At 49.8% G+C, this 23164-nt stretch overlaps 1 protein-coding gene across 4 annotated transcripts in view; it reads left to right on the top strand.

Moving 5' to 3' along the window:
• The window catches only part of usp54a (ubiquitin specific peptidase 54a), a 31152-nt gene extending 8673 nt beyond the window's left edge, over window positions 1–22479 (top strand). For 2 of the 4 annotated variants that reach the window (XM_046402300.1, XM_046402297.1), the window contains exons 2-22: window positions 3455–4166; window positions 6055–6147; window positions 6238–6372; window positions 6477–6590; window positions 7189–7271; window positions 8030–8132; window positions 8215–8361; window positions 8454–8603; window positions 10109–10277; window positions 10541–10732; window positions 10939–11073; window positions 11851–12550; window positions 12946–13064; window positions 13204–13368; window positions 14238–14357; window positions 15078–15246; window positions 15939–16834; window positions 17035–17132; window positions 17234–17350; window positions 18685–18922; window positions 19464–22479. In XM_046402300.1, coding sequence (XP_046258256.1) covers window positions 3972–4166; window positions 6055–6147; window positions 6238–6372; window positions 6477–6590; window positions 7189–7271; window positions 8030–8132; window positions 8215–8361; window positions 8454–8603; window positions 10109–10277; window positions 10541–10732; window positions 10939–11073; window positions 11851–12550; window positions 12946–13064; window positions 13204–13368; window positions 14238–14357; window positions 15078–15246; window positions 15939–16834; window positions 17035–17132; window positions 17234–17350; window positions 18685–18922; window positions 19464–20080 — 4755 coding nt within the window. In that variant the 5' untranslated portion in view covers window positions 3455–3971 and the 3' untranslated portion in view covers window positions 20081–22479. Of the gene's footprint in view, window positions 1–2026; window positions 2110–3454; window positions 4167–6054; window positions 6148–6237; window positions 6373–6476; window positions 6591–7188; window positions 7272–8029; window positions 8133–8214; window positions 8362–8453; window positions 8604–10108; window positions 10278–10540; window positions 10733–10938; window positions 11074–11850; window positions 12551–12945; window positions 13065–13203; window positions 13369–14237; window positions 14358–15077; window positions 15247–15938; window positions 16835–17034; window positions 17133–17233; window positions 17351–18684; window positions 18923–19463 lie in introns of all 4 variants that reach the window. The other 2 variants (XM_046402299.1, XM_046402301.1) reach the window with 2 other exon arrangements.
• Window positions 22480–23164: the final 685 nt, after the last annotated feature.

Raw genomic sequence — 23164 nt, 5'->3', positions numbered from 1 at the left:
TCACATGGTCACATGGATCACAAGGTGTGAAGTGACCGCCGTCTGTGTTCCTCTGCCAGTTAGATGACCAACAGAAAAATAAGGCAATAATTTGATAACCAATCAGTCGTTTAGTCTTTCATGCTAGTGAGTCAAATGTTTTGTGGTTTTGAGCTGCTGACTGGACAAAGCGGGACTTTTGTCGTAATCACGTCACGACTGTGGAAACGTGTGATCTGATGGGATTTTATAGATCTCGATCAGGAAAACAATCTGCAGATTAACTGTAACTCAAAATAAAGCCGTGTATTTGTTGTAAATTAAGACGAGTGGACGTGGATGCTGACCAGCCTCGTCCTGCTCTGTGTGTTAATGCAGTGTGACCGCTTTTATTTTATAATCAAGCTGACAAAGTTTACGCTGCTGCATCTATTGGCTGGAAGGCACGGACAGAGACATGCCTGGAAGCCCTTGAAAAGTCCTTGAATTTGAAGTGAGATGTAATAAGTCTTCAGACTGTCCTGTCACGTTTTGGGGATAAAAGTTTATTCATGCAGCGCGACAGCATTTGCTTTGTTGTTCCCTCCTCAGCTTGTCCCTGCGGCGTGTTGACTGTGTGATCTGAAGCTGCCGCGTGTACGTTTGACTTGATTTCCTCACCGAGTTCGTCCCGTTGGCGTAACACGGCAGCCGGCGTCTTAACGCGCACCAGTCGCAGCTTTCAGAGCGCGAGCTGAAGTGTCCTTGACTGAAACAGCTCGAGACGTCGACTTGCCTGAGAGTCTCAGAGGGAGACGACGAGAAGCTAATTCCTCCTTTCACTGGGTGGAATTAAGTGATTGAAGTGCTCCACATTCCCAAATTCTCTGAGTTATTTTGGTGCTGCTGCAGCTCTGAAGGACGGCCGAGTATTCATGAGCTCTCCTTTTAGTCATTAGGCCCCAAATCTTCCCCCACACCGGCTGCCAACGAGGTCAGCAGCGAGAAGAGCGTCACTTCCTGCGCCCAGAAAGCATCTTGGAAAACATCTGAGCGATTCCCTCCAGAGTTTCACAGAAAAGACTCAACTTGAGCTGCGTCCTCAGCAGACTTGCTTCAGTTAAAAGTTTGTGTCTTTGAGCGCATGTCCTGCAGGCTGCAGGGAATCTGTGTGTTTTAACCTCATTCTCTCCTGAGCAGCTGATTCGTCTCCACGTCCTCCTCATCCACCATCAGCTCACGTCACGTCACGTCCAGTGTTTCCTCCCTCCGTCCCTCCACACGCTTCAGTTTAGAGGTATTGATGTTAACGTGATGGAGTAAACACGTGTTCACATGCTGCAGACAGCCTGCTGAATCGATTGGTCCATGAACGCGTGTCGATCGACGGCACATCAGTCTGCTTTTTGATGGCAAACACGATCTCACGAGGGAGGGTTTGCTGTTTTTCTCTGTCCGACAGTAAGCTGATCGTTTTTTGGTTTTGGACGCCATCTCTGGCTGTAGGAAGTTGTTACAGACTTTAACATTGGCGTCCCTTCAGGTTCTGACACGACGGCGAGTTCGGGCCTTCACAGAAAAGACTGAGACGCACAGACTTAACTTGAGCTGCGTCCTCAGCAGACTTCCTTCAGTTAAAAGTTTGTGTCTTTGAGCGCATATCCTGCAGGCTGCAGGGAATCTGTGTGTTTTAACCTCATTCTCTGACGGCAGATTTTTGTTGCGCTACTTGGACCTTGTTGGTGGCCTCTTGGTGGCATCCTCGATTGAGGATGTCGCCGCTGCGGTGGAGCCCATCAGTGAGAGAAATCACTCTGATTGGCTGTTCAGCCAAGCGAACCAGTGCCAGTGAGAAACAAACGTCAAAATGATCTTAATATCTGAATGTTGATTTATTATGAAAGCAGACGAGTGAAATCACAAGCTTGTCGGTCATGTGGCACAGGACCTGAACGTCTGATGGCTGTGAAATGACTCCGCCTGTCTGTCTGCCTGCCTGTCTGTCTGTCTGTCTGCCTGTCTGACTCTTTATCTGTGCTTCTACATGTCGCTGCTGGCCTCATCCCAGTGTCCCCAGTAGGATCCAGTCTCCTGGCAGCCCTGCAGAGTGGCTGCATGGAGCCGGCACTGAGCCAGCCTGGCGAATTAGAGGTGATTAGTGTGTGTGTGTGTGTGTGTGTGTGTGTGTGTGTGTGTGTGTGTGTGTGTGTGTGTGTGTGTGCGCGCGCGCGCTGTAAAGCCTCTGCGACAGACTGGCGTTTTGTTATATAACCAATTTTACACCAAATCAGCCTTGCAGCTCACCATGAGAGGAAACGACCTCTGACCAGCTGAACTAATCCGGACTCTCTGATTGGTCAGTCCAGGGCCTCAGACCTCACCTGGGTCTCCTTCACTTCTCAGGTTGATGTGTGAAGTCCTGTGTGGAGGTGCGGGTGTTTGTCAGTGTGAAAAGGGAAAATGAGCAGCGGCGTGTCTGTGAGCAGCAGTCTGTAGCGCTCCGACGCTGCTCGAGCTAACGTTACAGACTGCTTCAGCGACTGACTTGCTTTCAGGGGTCAGGACCAACTGTCAGTCTGTAGCTCCAGCCTGTGAGTCGGCAGCCTTCGGTCTGTACTCAGCGTTAATTCTTACCGATTCGGCTCCTGGCTCCTGGTGCTGGTGGCTTGATGTTGGACGGTGATCCTGGTCTCGTTCAGTCTGAGGTTCTTCAACTGGTCAGAAATTGAGGAGTTGATCTGTGCTGTTTATTTCCAAAGGAAACTCTCAGGTCTCAGTCTGTCCTTGTCTTGTCGTGTTTGAAACTAGAAGTCCCTGGTCCAGGTCCTGGTCCTGGTCTACATTTGCTTTTTCTAGTCTGAGCTGCTGGTCATACTAATCGACTCTAACATTGAAACCCAGTCAGGACCCTTAAGCTGTCCTCTGACCGTCAGCCAAAGTGTTTTCACTGCCATGCGTTAAACTAAAATTTTCCACACACACACACACACACACACACACACAGACTGTCTAATCCTGGGCAGACAGACACAGTCTGATCAGGCTAATCCCTCCTCACCTCCCTCTGTTGTGACTGGCAGTTTACCGCTACGTAACACACACGCACGCACATACACACAAACAGGCTTTCTTACTTCCTGTGTTTCATGTATGAACCGACTCATTCATTTAAGGTGAGGTAAATCTGGCATTTTGAAACAGTGCAGAGCATCATGGGAGCTCTGAGACGTGGGCCGTCTGTCTTCAGGTGTGACACCGACATGTTGAGGACAGGTCAAAGGTCAAAGCTTTGTGTGTTCACATATAAAAACATCACATGCTGGGGTTCCTACTTTTCCCTTCCTGTTCTTCGTCAGCACTCAGACAAGCAGGCTGGTTACTCAGCAGCTTTAGTTTGTGTTTGCTTTTTAAATGTGATCCCCGTGGAGACGCGAAGCTCGTTTCTCAGCGTTTTGAAACTCGTTAAACTGTGTGTGTTATTGTTCTCCTCCTGCAGGTCTGCAGCTCGGCCCTCTGAGCCTGCTGGCTGATGAAGAGGAGGATGAGGAGCAGTCACGGCTGGGATCCACATGTCGATGTGTGAAAGGAGGCCGAAGGTCGTCGCACCTGCAGCGCACGCTGAGGTGTAAAAGCTGAGAACCTTTGGAATTCCTTAGAACACAGAATCGATCGAAATTGATCTTATTGATTTACTCATTGGAATAAAACTGTTGGAATTTCTGGGGCTAAAACCTGAATATCCTCGGATTTTAACAAATCTTTTATGTTGGAATTTAGAAAACAGGAAGCAGAAATGAATGAACATATTTAACCATTTAAGTATAAACATTTTTGAGTCCTGGAACTTCCTGAACTTGAAGGTTTTTCTCCATCTGTTGGCCGTTTTCGTCATACTGTGATCCTCCTCTCGGCCGGAGGACATGGATCTGTCTCCTTCGAAACGAGAAGGGGCGACAGGAAGTTGACTCCTGCAGGGAGAACCAGGACACAAACCAGGAGAGAGAGAGCACAAAATGTCGTGGAAGAGGAACTACTTTGCGTCAGGCAGTAGTGGAGGAGGTGGCGGAGGCGGTGCCGGTGGCAGCGGAGGTGGAGGTGGCGGGATGCAGGGGATTTTGACGCCTCGCGCCATGACATCCATCGCTCCCAGTAAAGGGCTGAGCAATGAGCCGGGACAGAACAGCTGCTTCCTGAACAGCGCCCTGCAGGTACATTTACACACACACACACACAAAACGTAGAGCTGAAATAAGAGTCGTGGTCTTTTTCCAACACTCAGTAAGAGTCTGCAAACTGAGGACACAAAATCCGTGGTCTCCGTCAGAGCAGAACTGTTTCCGGTAGCCGGCTGTGAGCATGTTTATTACAGCATGGGGTCTTATGGTGCACGGACTCTCTTGGAGCTGGTCTCAAGATGCCCTTTGTGGAGCGGCAGGTTTTAGTGCTTGGTACTTGGTGGTATTGGCTTTGGTTTATAGCCCTAGATGTTGCTGCTTGGTGACCACCTGGACGGTCCTTCCCCTCTTTGTCCCAGGGGTCACGATGTCCACGTCCAACACCATCTGAACGGTGGACTGGTCAGCACACACACAGCTCAGAGCAGTCTGTGGTGTTTCTTTGCACAGTGGAGTCATCATGACGGTGATTTCCCGAAGCGCTCGGGAGTCCACGTCGTCACGTCGGTTTTTTAATGCTGCCTGAGGGGACGAAGGTCCCGTGCAGTCAGTGCTGCTTTTCAGCCTCGCTCCTTCTGTCTCATTCTCTCAATCTTTTGAAGATGTTATGGTTTGTAGACGGTGAAATCCCAGAATCCCACTGTCACAGACAGAGCGCTTTAACCTGCAGCTCCCCCACAGTGTCAGTCCATCGACAGACAGACAGACAGACAGACAGACAGACAGACAGGCGACTCCACCATCCATCTCACACTCACATAACGACCAGTTGATGTGAGCCTGTAATGAGCCTGTGCTGCACTCGTTCATGACTCATCAGTTCTTTAAGGAGGAGGTGGGGAGACGTGTTGTCGGCGTCGACAACAGGAGCTCAGACAGTCAGGATCCAGGTACTGATCCAGGACCTGGATCCTGACTGAACCTCATGACCCAGTTAGTTTTATGGACTGATGTCAGTGGTTCTCTGAGTGAATCAGAAATCAGAACAATGTAAACTGTAACAAACTGATCTGAGGTCAGGACACAGACAAAGTTCAGCAGGCACAGGTGGTCGGTGACGTGAGGTGTCGTTCACACCTGCACTTCACTGAACTGTTTATTCTGTGCTCAGAGTTTCAGACGGTCCAGCGAGTCCGGAGAGCCTGCAGGCTTTCAACCTACCGAACGCATGTTGAAATCGTGTTGTCTCGGCTGCTGATGTGAGTGAGAAATCGTGTGTGTGTGTGTGTGTGTGTGTGTGTGTGTGTGTGTGTGTGTGTGTGTGTGTGTGTGTGTGTGTGCGTTTTCCTCGTCTAAACTAACGGAGGACAAACCGTCACGACCGCAGCAGGAGGTTCATCAGCTCAGGTTTTTGTTTAATTTTTGTGGTCATACACACACACACACACACACACACACACACACACACACACACACACACTCAGCATTGCTTTGACTTGTCTTTGTCACGCAGGAGTCCAGATGGTTTCCTGAAGCAGATGGAGAAAGTGACGAACACAGTTTGACACACACACACACACACACACACACACACACACACTCTTTGTGTTTTTGACGCAGTCTCTCTCACTCTCTTACACGCACACTTCTGTTTGTCCTCGGGTCCCTGAACTTGCTCTGCGATTGGCCGGCTGTGGTCTCGGGTCTGTGGCGGCCGCGCTGGCAGGTGATTGGCCGGTAGCCGCGCTGATGTCTCAGCAGCAGGACGGAGCAGCTGCTGCAGCACACACACTCTGACAGTCAGGAGTCCGTCTGGGTTTTTAATTTGTTTGGTTTCTTCACCTTTGAAGAGAGTCAGACTGGATGACTGCTGAGTGTGGACAGAAAGAGTCTGTTTCTCATTCTCGTCCTTCCTCCTCCTCCTCCTCATCTCTTCCTGTGTGTTGTTGACTGACGTTCTCCTCCTGTTTGTGTCTCTCAGGTTCTGTGGCACCTCGATATCTTCCGACGTAGTTTCCGTCAGCTGACGACTCATAAGTGTATGGAGGACTCGTGCATTTTCTGTGCTCTGAAGGTGAGACCTGGTCTGACTAATATCTGATCCTGGACCAGCTGCCTGCGTCTAACCGTACTGTCTGTCTGTGTGTGTCCTCTCGTTCTTCAGAGTATCTTCGCTCAGTTTCAGTACAGCAGTGAGAAGGTTTTACCGTCCGACGCTCTTCGCAGTGCGCTCGCCAAAACCTTCCAGGACGAGCAGAGGTTTCAGCTCGGCATCATGGACGACGCCGCCGAGTGCTTCGTACGTCAACACACACTCTTCACTGTGAAGACGCTCAGTTACAGGAAGCCCTCAGAGGAGTTCGGCTTGATTATTGTGATCATTTCTGTTCTGCGTCTCTGCAGGAAAACATCCTGATGAGGATTCACTTCCACATCGCAGATGAGACCAAAGAAGACATCTGCACCGCCAGACACTGCATCCCTCACCAGAAGTTTGCCATGACGCTGTTTGAACAGGTGAGACAGAGACGATCCTGTCCGCTGGACAGACGACTATCACCTTGAAGTCCAGTCACTGACATTAAAGGTCTCAAAGGTATCGTAAGGCGTCTTCTGCGTCGTCTTTCCTGCTGTTCACTCTGGATGCGAGTGAACAGTGTCATCGCTATCACTAAGTTATCACGTTTCGTTTATGCTCGATATACAAAAGTGAAGTCATCGTCCTCCATCAGGCACGAGTCATCGTTTTGAATTTTGAAACAAGGTGTAACATCTGAAAATCCAACTGTGAGGCCACAGGGATGCTCAACTCTGGACTTCAATTCATGTCTGATGGCGTGGACGAAGACGAGAGGACAGGACAGATGTCGAGGGAAAAGAGACGCAGATGGACGGAGTGATGGCGAGCAGCCATGCTTGGCCTGTGACGATCTTCTGGTCGCCCTCATCACTCCACAGGATGTTCTGTTTGAGAGCTGCACGCTCGTAGCTTAGCTGAGCTTAGTATCAACAGAGCTTTGCAAGATAAAAGTGAAACTTGTTGGAATTTCTGAGTAAAGGTGTCAGAAGTGATGTTTACCGTGTGTGTGTGTGTGTGTGTGTGTGTGTGTGTCAGTGTGTGTGCAGCAACTGTGGAGCCTCCTCAGACCCTCTGCCCTTCATTCAGATGGTCCACTACATCTCCACCACCTCCCTGTGGTAAGTCTCTGTGTGTGTGAGCGAGACTATGTTTAGCTCCCCTCTCAGAAGAGGTGAGTAGAGGCCACCACACACACACACACACACACACACACTCACTCACTCCTGTCGCTAGGTTACACTCAGGGTCACCTAGACAACCGACCAATCGCTCTCTTTGTCATGGCTCCTGAGGTGTTCCTCATGCTCTCTCACACACACACACACACACACAGATGATTCAGGTAAGTGTGTGTGCATGTGTGTGCGCACCTCTCACCTGCTCTGACATCACCCCATCGTTATAGGAACATGACTTGTTAGAAGGTTAGTTTTTTTGTCTGTTTGCTGATTAAAATAATTGCTCTTAATAGTAGATTTACCTTCTGGATCTGCAAAGTAACTGAAGTTACCAAGTAAATGCAGTAGAGTGGAAGTAAAGTTCAGCTCAGCCTGAGACGTCCTGAGAAGAACTTCTTAGACATTTGGATGAGCTTTCACGGCGTCCAGACTCTCAGCCCGCCTCGCTGATAAACCTGAGCCTGGTCAACATGTCACAGTGCTGTTAACATCATGACGTCACTGTGTCTGTATTTTCAGTCATAGCAGGGCACTCTGATTGGCTGTCTTTGTTTGGTTAAGAAATGAAGTTGTGACTTAAAATTCTCTTGATAGAAGAGACTTCAAAATGTGTGAATGCAAACATACTTCTTTAACTTGGTTATATATCAGTTTAACGGTGATAGCTGACGGTTACGTCACACGCTCCTCCCCCTCAGTAACCAGGCAGTGAAGATGTTGGAGTCGAGGGAGAAAGCGACTCCTGGCATGTTTGGGGAGCTGCTGAGAAACGCCAGCATGGGAGACCTGCGCAACTGCCCCGTAAGACGCTTCGATGGATGACGTAAATGTTAAACATCCTCTCGTTCATGTCAGTATAAATGTCGGTCCTCCTCTTCCTCAGAGTCAGTGCGGTCAGCAGCTCAGGATGGCCCGAGTCCTCCTCAACAGTCCGGAGATCATCACCATCGGTCTGGTCTGGGACTCGGATCACTCGGACCTGGCCGAGGATGTCATTCACACCTTGGGAACCTGCCTGCGCCTTGGGGATGTAAGAGACGCTGATAAACGTCAGGGTCACCAGCATACAGTGGAAGAAACTCAGAAACGGGTTCAGTTCTGCTGCTCTTCCTCTCTCCACAGCTGTTTTACAGGGTGACGGAGGAGAAGGCTCGTCAGTCGGAGCTCTACCTGGTGGGGATGGTGTGTTACTACGGGAAACATTACTCCACCTTCTTCTTCCAGACAAAAATCCGCCGATGGATGTACTTCGATGACGCGCACGTCAAGGAGGTACATTCACTGATGCGTGGTGTCGTGTGCAGGTGGAGGTAGGAGGAAATGTGTCTGATTTCATCAATAAACAAATGAGAAAGTTGTGGGATGTCCTGGTAGCCGAAGGGTTTTAGATGTGGACCATAAACTGTGACGTCTGTCAGAAAAATGGTAAAATAGTGTGTCAGGAAGAGACGGCGCACCTCCCAAAGCAGGTGAAGCGGTACGGCTGAACGCATTTCAAAAGGTGGAGGAAACGTCAACGACAACCTAAGATGTGAAGATTCTGACTCTCTGCATTGAGATAAGACATTAAAGAATATAAACACACACGCACACACACACACACAGGAGTACGCCTCTGTAGTAGTGTGAGAAATGAGCAGTTCCAGATTTAATGTAATGAAAGGCAAACAGAAAAACTTTGAGCTGCAGCAGACCTCAGGTCTCAGTTTCAGGTCTGCACGTGATAAAAACTGAGAGCTCCTGCTCCATGTTGGGTTTGGACGGTGGGGACAGTCAGCAGACGTCCTCACAGAAATCAGACAGCAGGTGAACTTGAATGTCTCGTCCTCGGACAGAAAGACAGTCAGTTCACTCCCCAGCATGCTGAACTTTTCCTTTAAAGTGATCAACAAATGTCCTCTCTCATATAAAAGCACAAATGTTTGTGTGTGTCTCAGACAGGAAATGAGCTCAGTGATTCTCTTCCTGTCCATCCTTACACCTCTCACCTATCTCCTCCTTCTCCTTCCTGTGTCCCCCTGCTCTCTCTCCATTCTTCACCTCCCAGTCTCTCCTCTTTTCCCTCGTTTTTGCCCTCTTCACGCTGCCGTAAAATCGTTGGTGGAATGAGATATCACATTCCTCCCTCTCTCTGTCTCTCTGCTGCTTGTGAAAACAAGGATATCCCTCTATTGTTTATCAGTCCAGCTGTACAGAGGCGAGGGTGTGGTCAGAGAGCGCGCACACACACACACACACGCGCGCACACACACACACCACGGTCGACTCTTTTGCTCACGCTGCAGACTTTCGTTCTACATCTTTCTTTCTCTTGCACAAACACACACTGAGCCGCACACAGTTGACGGACTAGTCGGCGTTTTTGATTTCGGGACGTCCTGTTCGATCTGAGCGGAGCTGGACGTGAATGTGGACTTTTGGAAAATGGAGGAAGGGTTGAAATAACAAGCGAGAGGATTGGTGTTGAGCTGATGAAACGGGTGGTGCAGCCGTGAACGTTTCGGCTGTTTTACCTGCTGAGCGGACGTCTTTACTGCGACTGGAGTTTAATTAGCAAAACTGACCAAATGTTTGAACTTCTGAAAGTGATTAAAATGTTCCTGTCAGTCAGTCGCCGCTCTGGGCTGACACATTAACAAAAAGCCCGAGTGAGTGAAATGGCAGGTCACACCGTTAAATGATAGAAGATATGATAGTATAATTTGTCCACTTTTTGGACACTTTTTGGTTTGTGGACTCATCGTCCTCTGTGTGTTTTTGTCCCTCCTGCCGTGCAGATCGGGCCCAAGTGGAAGGACGTGGTCTCTCGCTGCATCAAGGGCCACTACCAGCCTCTGCTGCTGCTGTACGCCGACCCGCGGGGGACGCCGGTCTCGGTGCAGGACCTGCCGTCTCGCTTCGACCTCCACCACCTCAACAAGGCCTGCTACGACAGCGAAGACTCGGGTAACTACAACACAGCTAGGAGTCGTAGTAGTAGCACAGCAGCAAACGTTCAGGTAACTAAACCAGAAACAGCAGTACTTGTTATAGTCGTAGTTTTGCTATGACTGAGGGAACTAAAGGCCAGCTAACAGAAGTAGTAGTAGTAGTGTTTGTAGTAGTCGTCGTAGTACTTGTAGCAGCAGATGTTTAGGTGAGTCTGAGAAATGATTTGTGCGCATATGAGTATGTGACCATTAACCCCGCCCCCTCCACCCGCCGGCCAGGCCGCGAGCAGTCGATCTCCAGCGACACTCGCACCGATTCTTCGACGGAGAGCTACTCGTACCGACAGCCCTCCCACTCGCACCATGAGTCCCTGGCCAGTCACTACTCCTCGGACTCCCAGGGAACCGTCGTCTGCATCGAGCGCCCAGACGGAGCCCTGCACGCCTCGCTCTGCAGCCTGGAGACCGTAGGTGGGTCGCCAGGAGACCAGAGTGAATATCTTATGGGTTTTGGACTCATCTTTTTTGCATTAAATGATTATTTGAGAATATAACTGGCACATTACCTGATAATGGAAGTGATTGTTCAAGTCATCCATTCATCTTCTTCTGTCATTGTGTTGCATGACGTGGTGACCATCCTGTAAACGTTCGTTGCCATGCTTCTTGTTGCTAAGGCCACGTGACGGACAGTGAGCAGCACCAGTCTCTGAGGAAGGGAGGCGGGGCCGGGGATAGGAGGCGGAGCTCTAGCCGCCACCGGCGATCTAAACCTGACAACGAAGCTTCGTCGGCCGGTTACCACAGCGAGGGTAGGCGGGGTTTGGGCCTATCGGGGGCTGGGGGACTTGGATGTGGAGAGGAGCAGTGACGTCATGATCACCCTGTCCTCTCTGTGTGCAAAGCCTGATAAGGACAGAAACTTTACTAGAAATCATTTAAATCAACATATCATATCAACAACTATGACCAAAGTCATCTAAAGGTGTTCGGTTTAAAGGAACAGTACACCCAAAAATGGGAACTGTCAGCTCCAGAAATGTTTTGCGGACCTTCACACAACTTTCCTCCGGCCTGATGAGATGATAATGAACGCTTCCTTTTAGAAATGGAAAGTAAACTTCACACACACCCAGTCTGAAGCATCTTATTAAACTTCTTATTTATCTGTCGGCCTCTAATGTTAAAAATCAGAATCACTACAGCAATCCAGATTTTATTTCGGCTTATGACGCAGACCGGTTTGATCCTGTGAAGGCTGTCTTACTTCAGTTAGTGATGTTCTGGAGTGCATTACGAATGTCGAGCTGCTGCCCTCCGATGAAGCTCCTCAGTGGGATGATGAAGACGAGCTCAAACAAACAGGACTTGTGTTGCTGTTGGTCTTTCATTCTGTCTTCATTCATTTCTGCTGTAATGTTACTTTCACCTCCTCTTTTTATTACTTCACTTTTCTCTCAGTTGCTTTGTCTTTCACCTTTTTCCCCACTGATTTCCTCCTTCTCTTCTCTCATTTTTATCTGTGTGTCCTCCTTCTCTCCCTCTTTTCTTCCCTCCTTCCCTCCTCGTACTCTCTTTCCTCCTTCCAGGAGAGACGTTAAAGGAGCAGCAGGTTCCTCGTCACCTCCCCAAACCTTCCTCCTCCTTTTCATCTTCAGCCAGTCGCCTCCGAGACTTCAAGGAGACCATGAGCAACATCATCCACAACCGACCCCTCTCCTCCTCTTCCTCCTCCTCTTTACCGACCGCTGTCCTATCTGAGGTTACCTCCTCCTCCTCCACCTCCACCAACAACCACCACCACTCAGCTGGCACTGCTGTTTCCTGCTGCTCCTCCTCCTCCAGTAAACTCCATGACTGGGAGGCTGACAGCACGAGCAGCGAGTCGAAGTCCAGCTACTCAGGTGGAGCAGGGTCGGCGAGGTACCGGCCAGCATGGAGGCCACGAAGGGAGGCGCTCAACATCGACAGCATCTTCACCCGCGAGAGGCGCAGGCAGGCGGGCTACAGTCCACTCGGAGCCTCCCTGTCCGACGACTGCAGAGCTCCAGCCTCCGAGGGAGCAGACGCCTCCTTCCCTGCACAGGGGGAGGTCAAGTCTGCCAGACCGGGCTCCTCCTGGACTCTGCCCACCTCCACCGGCAGCCACAGAAGAGGTGGAGATGGAGTAGGTGGTGCAGAGCTGTCTCCTCCTCCACCCAGACTAATCCAGAGGATGGAGAGCGGATACGAGAGCAGTGAGAGGAACAGCAGCAGCCCAGTCAGCTTGGACCTGAACCTGGCGGACAGGTGAGCTCCACATATTTACTTACCAGGAAATTCATCTGCAGCAGTTTGATCACTGATTGATTGATTAGGTCAGTTGTTCAGCAGTGTGAGGATCTTCTGATCTTCCCTGTTTTAGACCAAAATAAACTGAATGTCTTCGGGTAGTCAAACAGCACAAAACATTTGAAGGCTTCATTATGGCCATCAGCTTTCCTCTGTTTCTTAAGCTGAACATTTCAGTCGAAACATTTTATTGATCGTAGTGTTAGTTGGTTATTTGTTCTGCACAGGCTGCCATTTAAACAATTTAAAGAGATGAAGTGATCCGATCAGATCAAATCTGTATCGATCACAACCGGTATGGATCATGTGTTTGAGCTCAGCCACGTGACAAACATTGTTTCTCCTCTCTGCAGAGAGTGTGTTATGAAGAAGCCTTCATCCTCATCCTCAGGACCGTCGTGGAGGAACATCCGGTCGAAGAGCAGTGGAGCTTTGCTGCAGGAGCTCAGCTCTTCCAGCAGGGGGAGCCTCGGTACAACTCTGAACTTTGCCTCCCTCACACACACATTCGATCAGTTGTGTGTTTGTTTGTTTGTTTTTCCTTCCTGTCTTCACATGTCTCTACACACACCTGCTGCTTATTCATGTTATTATTTGTGTGTGTTGACCAGCGCCTCCTGCAGGCCGCAGCGAGCTGGATGAGCTGCAGGAAGAGGTGCAGAGGAGAGCCAGGGAGGAGGAGCAACAGCGACAACAGGAGAAGGAGAGGGAGGCGGCGCTCGGCTTCAATCCCCGACCCAGCAAGTACCTTGACCTGGACCAGCTCCAGATCCAGGGTATGTATGCACACACAGTCATGTTTCCATGCCTTATGAGGACATTACATAGACTTACATTTGTTTCCCGGAGACTTACCATAACCATTACTTGTCTAACCCTTACCTTTACCCTAGACTTGACCCCAACCTACATTAAATCAAGTCTTCACCCCAAAATTTAATCATTTACCTTATGGGCACAAAAAAGTTCCCATAAGGTGCACAAGTCCCCATGTGTAACTGTGTAAACAGGTATTTGTCCCCACGAGGTGAGTAAAACATGTATAAACGCACACAGAGTTGCATTAAGTCAAACAGCGCATCGTGGTTATTCTGGGCTTCGTGACAGTAGACGCGGGACGTGTTGCAGAGGAGGAAACATCACTCATCCAGCCATTCAGCCTGTGTGTGTGTGTGTGTGTGTGTGTGTGTGTTGGACAACAGGAATGTTCCTCATTGAGCAGCTCAAAGCCAACACACAAAAGACAGAATGACCCACGCAGCAGTAAAGCGTGTGTGTGTGTGTGTGTGTGTGTCAAATGAAACCGACACAGAAGACATCAGATTCAGCTTTTCTTTCGGCACCAGCTCCATGCTGGCCTACACCTGTGGTGCTCCGAGCAGGTGGGGTCTGCAACTGTTCAGATACAACTTTTCAGTTTGTGTCATCGCAACCACAAGGCTGATACAAACATGATGATTTGTTGTCAGCTGGTGGTGACTTGATGCTGCTATTTTCACTTGGTGGACCCACTTTGTGGTTCAGTTCCTCTGCTGTCCACTAGAGGCTGCTCTACAGGACTTTTAGTGTGCTGAAGTGACTGGAAAACCCCTCAGCGTCTCTGCAGAAGCATTCAGTGTGTATGTGTGTATTGTTCTTCCTGCAGGTAAAGGTGACAGCTTTGAGCGGTGTGTGTCGGAGGCGGAGCTTCTGCTGGACCAGTCTGTGCGTCTGGAGCAGGCAGGCGAGGTCGCTGCTGCGCTGTCGGCGGTCAATGAAGCAGTCTGTAAGCCCCTCCCACTCTCCCTGACCCTGCCTCCTCCTCCTCCACACTCTCCACACACACACACACACACACACACACACACACACAGCAGCCGGTCTGTCTGATTTAAAAACGTGTGTAAAATATGAAAACCAAAGAAAACATCAAGACCAGAATCGAAGGATTCAAAGACTTGCAGATCGTTGTCTCGTCCAAATTAAAGTCCGTCTGAGCTGCGTCAGTTTCCTGAAACTTTTGTTCCCTGTGAATCAGGGCTGCACTTTAGGGGTCAGTAAATACGGTAGGTCAGAGTTGAATCAGGGAGTGCGTCTATGAACTGATGCATGATGGGAAGGAATAAGACCCATGACAGCTTGGACTGAGTCAGTTTGAGCCGACATTTTTCGTTCAGATTGTGTTCATTTAACGTTCTGTCTGAATATTATTTCACCATTTCATCATTCAGAACCAGATTTGAGTTACTGATCTTTTAACACACTCATCTCACACACCTAACATTCCTGAAACAAACACAAACACACACTCACACACTTCACCATCACATCAGCAGTCTGATATTTGATTTTCTGTCACATTGTTTGCTTTTTAAGATTTTTGCATGAAATCATCTTAACAAGTTATTTTCTGCATCTTTCTTTTCTTTTTTCCTTATTTGTTCTTTCTTCTCTTTTTTGTTTCTTTCTGTTGTGCATTTTCTGTTGACATGTGACCTGGCCACAGCCAAACTGCAGCTGCTGGCGGCTGAGGGCGGAGCTAATAGTCACAGCCGGCTGCAGCGCTGCATGAGGAGAGGCCGCAGTCTGCAGCAACGCATGCAACAGCAGCAGCAGCAACGACAGCAACCTGAGCAGGAACCAGAGGAGGGGCAGCAGCTCCAGGAACAGTCCAGGTATCAGCTGTAGTCTCAGCCAATCAGAGGGCCTGTAGCATGTGTGTTGAAAGCTTCAGATACACTCTGGCTCTGTTAGTGACAAGCTGAATGGGTTACTGAACTGAGACGAGAAGACGGAGGTCATTTTCACATCTGTGTGTGCGCTCAGTCCTGTGAAGTTTTGTCCTGGTTATAGTTCTGGTCTCAACACGAACTCGCGGCTGCACCCTGGAGAGTCAGCGAGGGCTGAGGTGGGGCCGAGCCACAAGCAGGATCCCCAGGACCGGCCGGGTTTTAGTTTTAGGCCCAGTACTCCAAACTCCACCCCAAACAGGGCTGTAACCGCACTGAAACCAAGACCGAAGCAGCAATGCAAACACCCGTGGCCTCGACTTGCAGTTTCACTCACATCATCAGCACGTGTCAAATGGTGACTGTAACGAACTCTGCACCCTGAAGGGGGTGCCAGCAACACGAATGAGCTGTTGTGGGGAGAAGTGTTGTCATGACAACCAGTAAATTCTGAGGATGAACCATCAGGAGAGATCACGCACACACACAGTGAAGCAGTCTTGTGCTTAGCCAGAGCTCTGACATGGCACCATATGTTCCAAACAAACTGCAGGCCAGCACACACACACACACACACACACACACACGCACGCACACGCTCTGACCTCCCCTCTCTCTCTCCCTCTCTCTCTCTGCAGTGAAAAGCCTCTCTCGCTCCAAATACTTCTGACGGAGAAACAAGGCAACCAATCAGCTGCCAGTCAGGCCCCGCCTCTCTCTCCCTCCATTGTTAAGCCCCTCCCTCCTAAAACAAACTCAGTGTCTGACGCCACCTCCAGTGCAGGAGCTCCTGCCGGTTCACCCAGAGAAGAGAGCAGGACCGGGGGCCCCTGCTCTCACTTTGGGAAACCCCTCATGACCACCAGGTCCCTCCCTGCTCTGTGTGTGGACACCTGGGAGCAGAGTCCATTGGGAGACTTGGCCCCACCCCCTCCCCCTGAGGAGGTGGACCTTCCCTCCCAGTGGACCACAACACTCCCTGTCTCCATCCCAGTGCAGGCCACGCCCCCAGTCAGGCCGTACTCCCAAAGCCCATCGCCTGTTGGCAGCAGCGACAGGTGTTGTCCCAAGGTGGATGAGGAGCAATATTACACCAGACCTCAGACCACGCCCCCAGTGTCTAGCCCCACCTCCAGATTAGCCCCGCCCCATTCGGCCTGCCCAACCAGGAAGTGGTCCTGCTTACACCTGGACCAACCTGATGTTGTTGATTCACCCGTTGACCCACCAATCAGCTCACACCTTTACTTGGCCCCAGACTCCCCCTCCAGCACCGCCCTGCCTCCTGCAAGTCAGCCCACTCGGACCTCCTCCCCGCCCCCCAGCCAGGACTACAGGGCGGCCCTGCCCGTGGAGCGCTGGGCGGAGAACGTCAACAGATACTATGGCTCCCAGAATGCAACAGGAGAGGGGCCAGCGGCGGCAGATGAGGAGCTCTCAGAGCTGGACTGTCTGTACCAGGCCAGCCTGCTGGCTTCCAGCGTGCCCCGGGGCAGCTGTGGAGTCAGTCCTCAGCCGGTCAGCAACAAACCAGGTAGGACATGCAGAAATCAAATCAAATGTCTGTCAGCTCCAACTGAGGTGTCCAACATTTAATGTTAGCTTAGCTTATTTCAGCTCTTTTTCTATGTCAGGATTCCTTCAACTACTACAGCAGCCACTGCTCATACCTGTGTGTGTGTGTGTGTGTGTGTGTGTGTGTGTGTGTGTGTGTGTGTGTGTGTTTGTTTGTAGGTATGAGGAGGATGCTGTCAGGATCTGGACGGTCCAAAACACCAACAGCTGAGCTTGAGAGATACGCCTACAGAAGCCCGGTCACACACCTTCCTAAGGTACAACATACTGTTAGTGTGTGTGTCTTTGTCCGAAGTCTGTCCTTGTCCACTGGATTTGAAGTGTGTAAAGTTGTTGTTCCTCGTTGTCGTCCGTGCAGCTGCCATCTGGTGAAGATGAGAGCTACAGCGCAGAAAACCTGCGACGCATCGCACGCAGCCTGAGTGGAACCGTGATCGGGTCGCGACCCCAACAGTTCGGCCCCTCCCGCAGCTGTGTACGTCTCACACACACACAGTACAAAGAAACACATCAATTTGTGTGTGTGTTTGTGAGAACACCAGTCGTCGTCATCTCCTTCCTTTTCCTTAACAAAATGCTGCCCCCTGATGTCGGTGTGATGTAACTGCAGCTCGTTTCCACTCCTCTGTGGTCACCATGGAGGCTCTCTTCGCGGTTCGTAAGATGTTGTGTAAAGCACAGACTGTTCCTCAGTGGTCTTCTGATATCTGAAGTAGAACGGCCTCAGTAGTCAGTGGACAGATGTTTACACCTGTAGGATGGACCACCGTGAGATGTGGTTCAGAGCTTCATGGTCTCCAGAGGATGAATGCTCATAAATTTGATGATCCTCAGATCACCAGCAGGTCAGAGTTTCCGCTTCAGTTCAGGATACCTCGAAAACCACTGGCTGAACTCGTGTCGGCTGTCAGGGACGTGTTGGTGCTCTCAGTGTTGTCTTTCAGGACACGTTGAAAGACTTTCTGAGAACCAGCCTGACTTCTTCACAGTCTGATGTCGTGTTGTTCTTCACTGAGCCTGAGTCTCTGTGCTGCTGCTGGCGCTGGGGCTCGGCCATCTTGTATGCAGCCCTCAGGAATCGCCTCAGGCCAGCACATTAAACATTGATCACTGATTTAGTTCTTCCACTAAGCTTTTAACCTCTGAGCTCGCTGCCTGATCTGAACCGACAGCTGAGGTTGGACTGCAGATATCGCCGTCAGATCCACCCAGCTCCTCCGTCTGTGTGAGGATGGAGGCTGAATTCGCCTCGAATTCACCCGCTGAAACACAAAAGCTAAAGACAAGGTGGACTCACACCTGCAGTCAGTGATCCTCATAAACAACTGCTAACATTAAGAAATGAATTCATTTTACTGATCCTCACTCATGAACCACAACCCAAACACAAGCCAGAGACTCGCGATGCACGTCGTCCTTTAGCACATCGCCGAGTTAGTGTCAGACCGCTCTTAATAACAGACGAGTCACGGTTCAGGAGACCCGCTGACCGCCATATTGCTCGAACACACGCCACGTCCACGAGCCGCCGCCATGGTGTCCTCACTGAGGTTTACAGCAGAAGACAGACTGGATGAGGGGATCAGTGACGAGCTCTTTTCATTTCTACAAAAGAAGTGAAAATATCTTCTGTCTTCAGTTTGAAGTGATGTGTCATTTTTCAGTTTTCCCTCCATCGTGTTAACTTGTTGTCATTTTTTACTCTTGATTCCCACCATCTGTTTTTCACTTCCTGTCTGTCATCTTCACTCACTCCATGCTCTTCTTTCGTGGTTTTACTCGTCCCTGCACCTCCTCCTCACCCTGAAGGACCCCTCTGTGTCCAGACCCGCCCCCAGACAGGCCGACCTTCACTCTTCCTCCCTCCTCCGTCGCCCCAGCACCTCCACTCTGCACCTCCCTTCCTCCTCCTTCACTACAGATCACTCCTCCCACCACCACCAACCCCGACACCACGGCCCCTCAGCTCCTGCACCTCCTCCACAGCACCCCCCCCTGCAGACATCACGGCCCCCGAGCTCGGGCCCCTCCTCCCGGGGACACTCAGGTAACCTGCTGGCCCTCCACCTTCACCTCCACCACCAAATCAAAGTGTCACTATGTCCTTGGAGACGGCTGTCTCCTGGACTTCGTTAGGTTTCCTCAGAAGTTTCTTTGAACTTTTAAAAGTTTTATCTCTTCCTTCACTTGAGTGTTTACATTTAATGTCAGTGTAGGCAGCCCTCATGTCCTCCATCTTTATATACACTCAGTGAACGGGACTGACGTAGTTGGACTTCATGGTCTGGTGTGCGAGTGTTACTACATCAGAGTACTGTTACTGTACCTCTGGGTATCTGTATAATTCATCCACAGCAGGTAGAAACACTGCGTCCCCATTGGTCCAAACTCGATGGGACATCCGAGTGTCCTCTGGATGTGTTAATTAGCTGTTGACGCAGGATGCGTCCCCATTTGTCTGATTGGTCCGTTTAACAAGTTAAGAGTCAGGACATGTGACTGTTGCTGATTGGCTGAGGGGGACTATTTGTATTCTAATTGTCTTTTCCGTTTTCTTCCTCCTCTTCCTCACCCCCCCTCCTCCTCAGGACCTGGACCAGGTGTCCAGCAGCAGTTTCTGGTTGTGTCTGACAGGCATCAAGCTCTCTCAGGTCAAAGCCTCCACAGCGTCGCGCTGAGTTACGGCACCCTGCCCCGGGCTCCTCGCCGAGCTCCGCCTCCCTCCTGCACCTCCTCCCTCCCCAGGCCCAGAGTCGGCCCCGGTCCCGCACCCTCGCCAAATCCGCAGAGTCTCTACGCCACCTTGTCCCATCCCCGCCGATCTGCCAACCACATCTCCACGAACGGTCACTACCGCCAACCGTCGCTACCCAGTAAAGTCAACGGCTCGACCCACCTCGTGTCGCACCACCTCCGGCTGTCAGGGGAGGGCCCCCCCCAGCCGCTCCGCCTGGACGTGCCCCCAGAGAGCGACTGGCGGCGAGACGCAGACTACAGGACTGTCCAGCCCAGCTCCAACTGGGACCCCCGTGCCCCTCGCCGCCACCAGCCCCTCCAACGGACCATCTCTCAGCCACCTCCGCCGGCTCGTCCCCACAGAGACCCCCAGCTCTGCTCGCTCTGCCAGCAGCTTCCTGCTGAACCCTCACGGCCCTACTGCCCGCCCTGTGGCGCTTACGTGGCCCGCTTCCACCCGGCCAGCTGATCGGGCCTGAGGGTCTGCAAGCCCCACAACAGAGGAGTCCTGCTCCAAATGTCTCACGGAGGTCACGTCTTCACAGTGAGCTTTCCCTTTGGGTTTAAAATGTGCCAACACGTGTGAAGTTCAGCGCTGCCCACAGTCCTCTCGTTACCCCCGCCCGCTGCAGGTGAAACCACGCCCACGCCTGCGTGACAAAAGTCTCGATGGTGGAGGTCACATGTCGGAGGTGTTTGTGGTTTCATCCAAAGCGGGCGGGGAAATCGATGGATGTCTGTCTGTTCGGCTCTTCGTCTTTATGTTGGACGTCTCAATTTGGAAACAAGATCGTCTCACAGAAATGTGACAACAAACGACAGCGTGCTCGTCCCCGGTCTGGACACAAAGTGGACGGAATCAGACAGCCAGTCTGAATGTCTGCTGGATTTAAGCACATTTCACGACGGAGCAGGATGACGAAACAGAACTGCTGATACGCTGGTCAAAACAGGAGACGAACCCGACTCATCAGTAAACCAGCAGGAAACTTCATCCACTTGATGTCAGATGTTTTCCAGGCCTTCATGGTCCTCAGAGCAACAAAATTCACCTGCAGCTCCTTCAGTAATCGACGACTTGTTTTACTTTTCAAGCTAAAGCCTCACGATTTCAGCTTCGCACACCAGAGGATTTTCTGCTCTTCAGGTTTGGACAGTTGGTCGGACAGACGAGACGGTCGAAGACGTCACATTTTCTTTCATGTTGGCCTTCTGGCATTAATAAACCAAACGATTCATTCATAATGAGAATAAATCGTATCTTATTTTGCAGGCTTGAAGTGACTGGAGAGAATCGTTTACCCGTTCAAACCTTCAGTCTGACTGCAGTGAAAAGTTTCCTCCTGCGAGGAAGAGAAACTTCAGGTGTGACTTGTTGAAACGGTAAATTTCCTCCACAGAGTAACGTTCAGGAGGACATGCAGGACAGCAGAAGGCAGATTGAACTGACGAATACACGTCATTTAGTGTGAAGTTACCTCATGACAACACAAAGCACTCAGCTTCTCACAGTGACTTTAAAATGTGCCAACCTTTATTTTGAAAGGTCACACTCTTGTAGTAGATGTGGACGAAAATGTTTTTCTTGTTGGCGTCAAGTCTGGATGACAGAAATAGCAGATAGTTCTTAACACAACCAAAGTATCGGATGTTTCTTTCATTAAGGATTGATTCAGTTCCTTCGTCAGTCAGTTAATGAAGTCAGAAAACGTCTGAGGTGATGTCATCTGAACCGGCAGTCCATAACCAAACGCGGTTAGACGTTCTCGCTGTAGAAACGTCTTCGATGTTGATGGAGGCGCAGATAAACGACTTCAGGTTCAGTGGGACTCTGACATCAGGCGGGAGAAGCGCTCAGCGTCAGTTTCACACACCTGGGCCTGACGGCCTGAAACTGAACCGGCGGCAGCTGAAACAGGAAATGAAGGAGACGCGGCAGGAAGCGGCCGTCTGTGACACTGAAGACTCTTGTTACTCTATTTTTGTCAGATTGACTTGTGCTTAGATGACCTGAAGTACATAACCCGAGTATACCCGCTATAGAGCTCAGCTGATTTTCTACAGGTAGTTAGTGGCCTTGTTTGGGATGCCGAGGCTGATTTGTGTCTTTTCTCAGCGTGTTAGATTCAGAAGTGAAGCTTTCCTTTGACAGAGTTGCAGCTAATATTTAGCATGATGTTTTCAGACGTATTCTAGCCTTGAGACTTTGCTGTACATTTACTGTAATGATGATATATGCAGATCTTCTTAGTGCAGCCGCTCAACTGCGTTTGACTCTCATTTAGTACACTTCAGAAGTGTTGATGGTAGATTTTTTCTGTGCTCGTTGCTGATTTCTTTTCACATCTGTCTGGGAGAAGCTTCTCATTACGTTCAAGAGCTTGTTTTTCTGCTCAGTCGACTGACTTCAGATCAGTTTCATGGATTATGTAGGAACACCAGAATCTGCCCTAATGCCAACAGGCCAGTGGCCCCGCCCGCCTGGGGCTCCAGGTTAGATGAAACAAACAAACTCTCAAGTCAGACGTTCGTTCGGAGATCAATATAATAATAACTGATCATTTCAGCCTGATTTATCAACTCTGGACTCAGACTGAGGCCTCAAATCTCATCTGGTCACTTCAAAATAAAATCAGGGTTTAATTTTGAACTGTTCAGACCAGGTCTGAGTTCATGATGATGATGATGCAGCATGAAGTGTCAATAATTCAAATGAAGAGAGGTTATTTTTTCACCATGTCAGAGTTTGTTTTTGGCTTTTTGCTTTGCCAGAATTTATTTTGTTGATTTTTGGTATATTTTTGATGCTTATTTTTCTACACTGTAGACTCAACAGAGGTGATAAGATGATTAAAATGTTTAACAAAACCTTCAGAGCCTCACGGGTTGTTTTAGTTCACCGCCGTCGTGATTCACACAGCAGACGGATCTCTTCATTCGCTGCAGGATGTTTCTGTAGAAGGTACGAAGGTAGTAGTACTCATACTGTAGTTAAGGACACCTTTGAGATACTTGTACTGTACTTGAGTTTTTTATTTTACGCTGCTTCACACAACATTTCACGCGTTAATATTGTAGTTTTTCACACTTGCGCAGTTTTTTTACTCTAATTGATTCTAGTTAGGTTTTACATTAAAAACACTGTTTGCAGTACTGTAGTACCAGTCTACACAATCTTGTACAAAGGATCTAAAATTGGCTCAACTTGACCAACTATAACATGAAAACCTCCTAAATGTATTCATTAGTGATACAAACAGTGATATTATATAATAATACTGTGAAAGGAGAAATAATGAGTATTTGTACTTTTGATGCTTTAAATTCCAAAAACGATTCTTGTGTACTTTTTCTTAAGTAACATTTTGAATTTTGAAAAAGTATTTTTAAACTGTGGTATTTCTACTGCATACTTCATCTATTTCATGCCACCCTGAGTGATCCCATCACACCTCGGGTGTGAACGTACCCTCAGGCCACATGTGACCACATTAGTAGCGTGTACCTGAATGTGTCCTGGACCACGCTGAAGGACCACCCATTCACCTGACAT

Source organism: Scatophagus argus, chromosome 10 (assembly GCF_020382885.2).
Source record: "Scatophagus argus isolate fScaArg1 chromosome 10, fScaArg1.pri, whole genome shotgun sequence".
Classification (NCBI taxonomy): Eukaryota; Metazoa; Chordata; class Actinopteri; family Scatophagidae; genus Scatophagus; species Scatophagus argus.
Note: the sequence above shows the minus strand (reverse complement) of the source record. Positions and strands in the feature narration are given on the sequence as shown.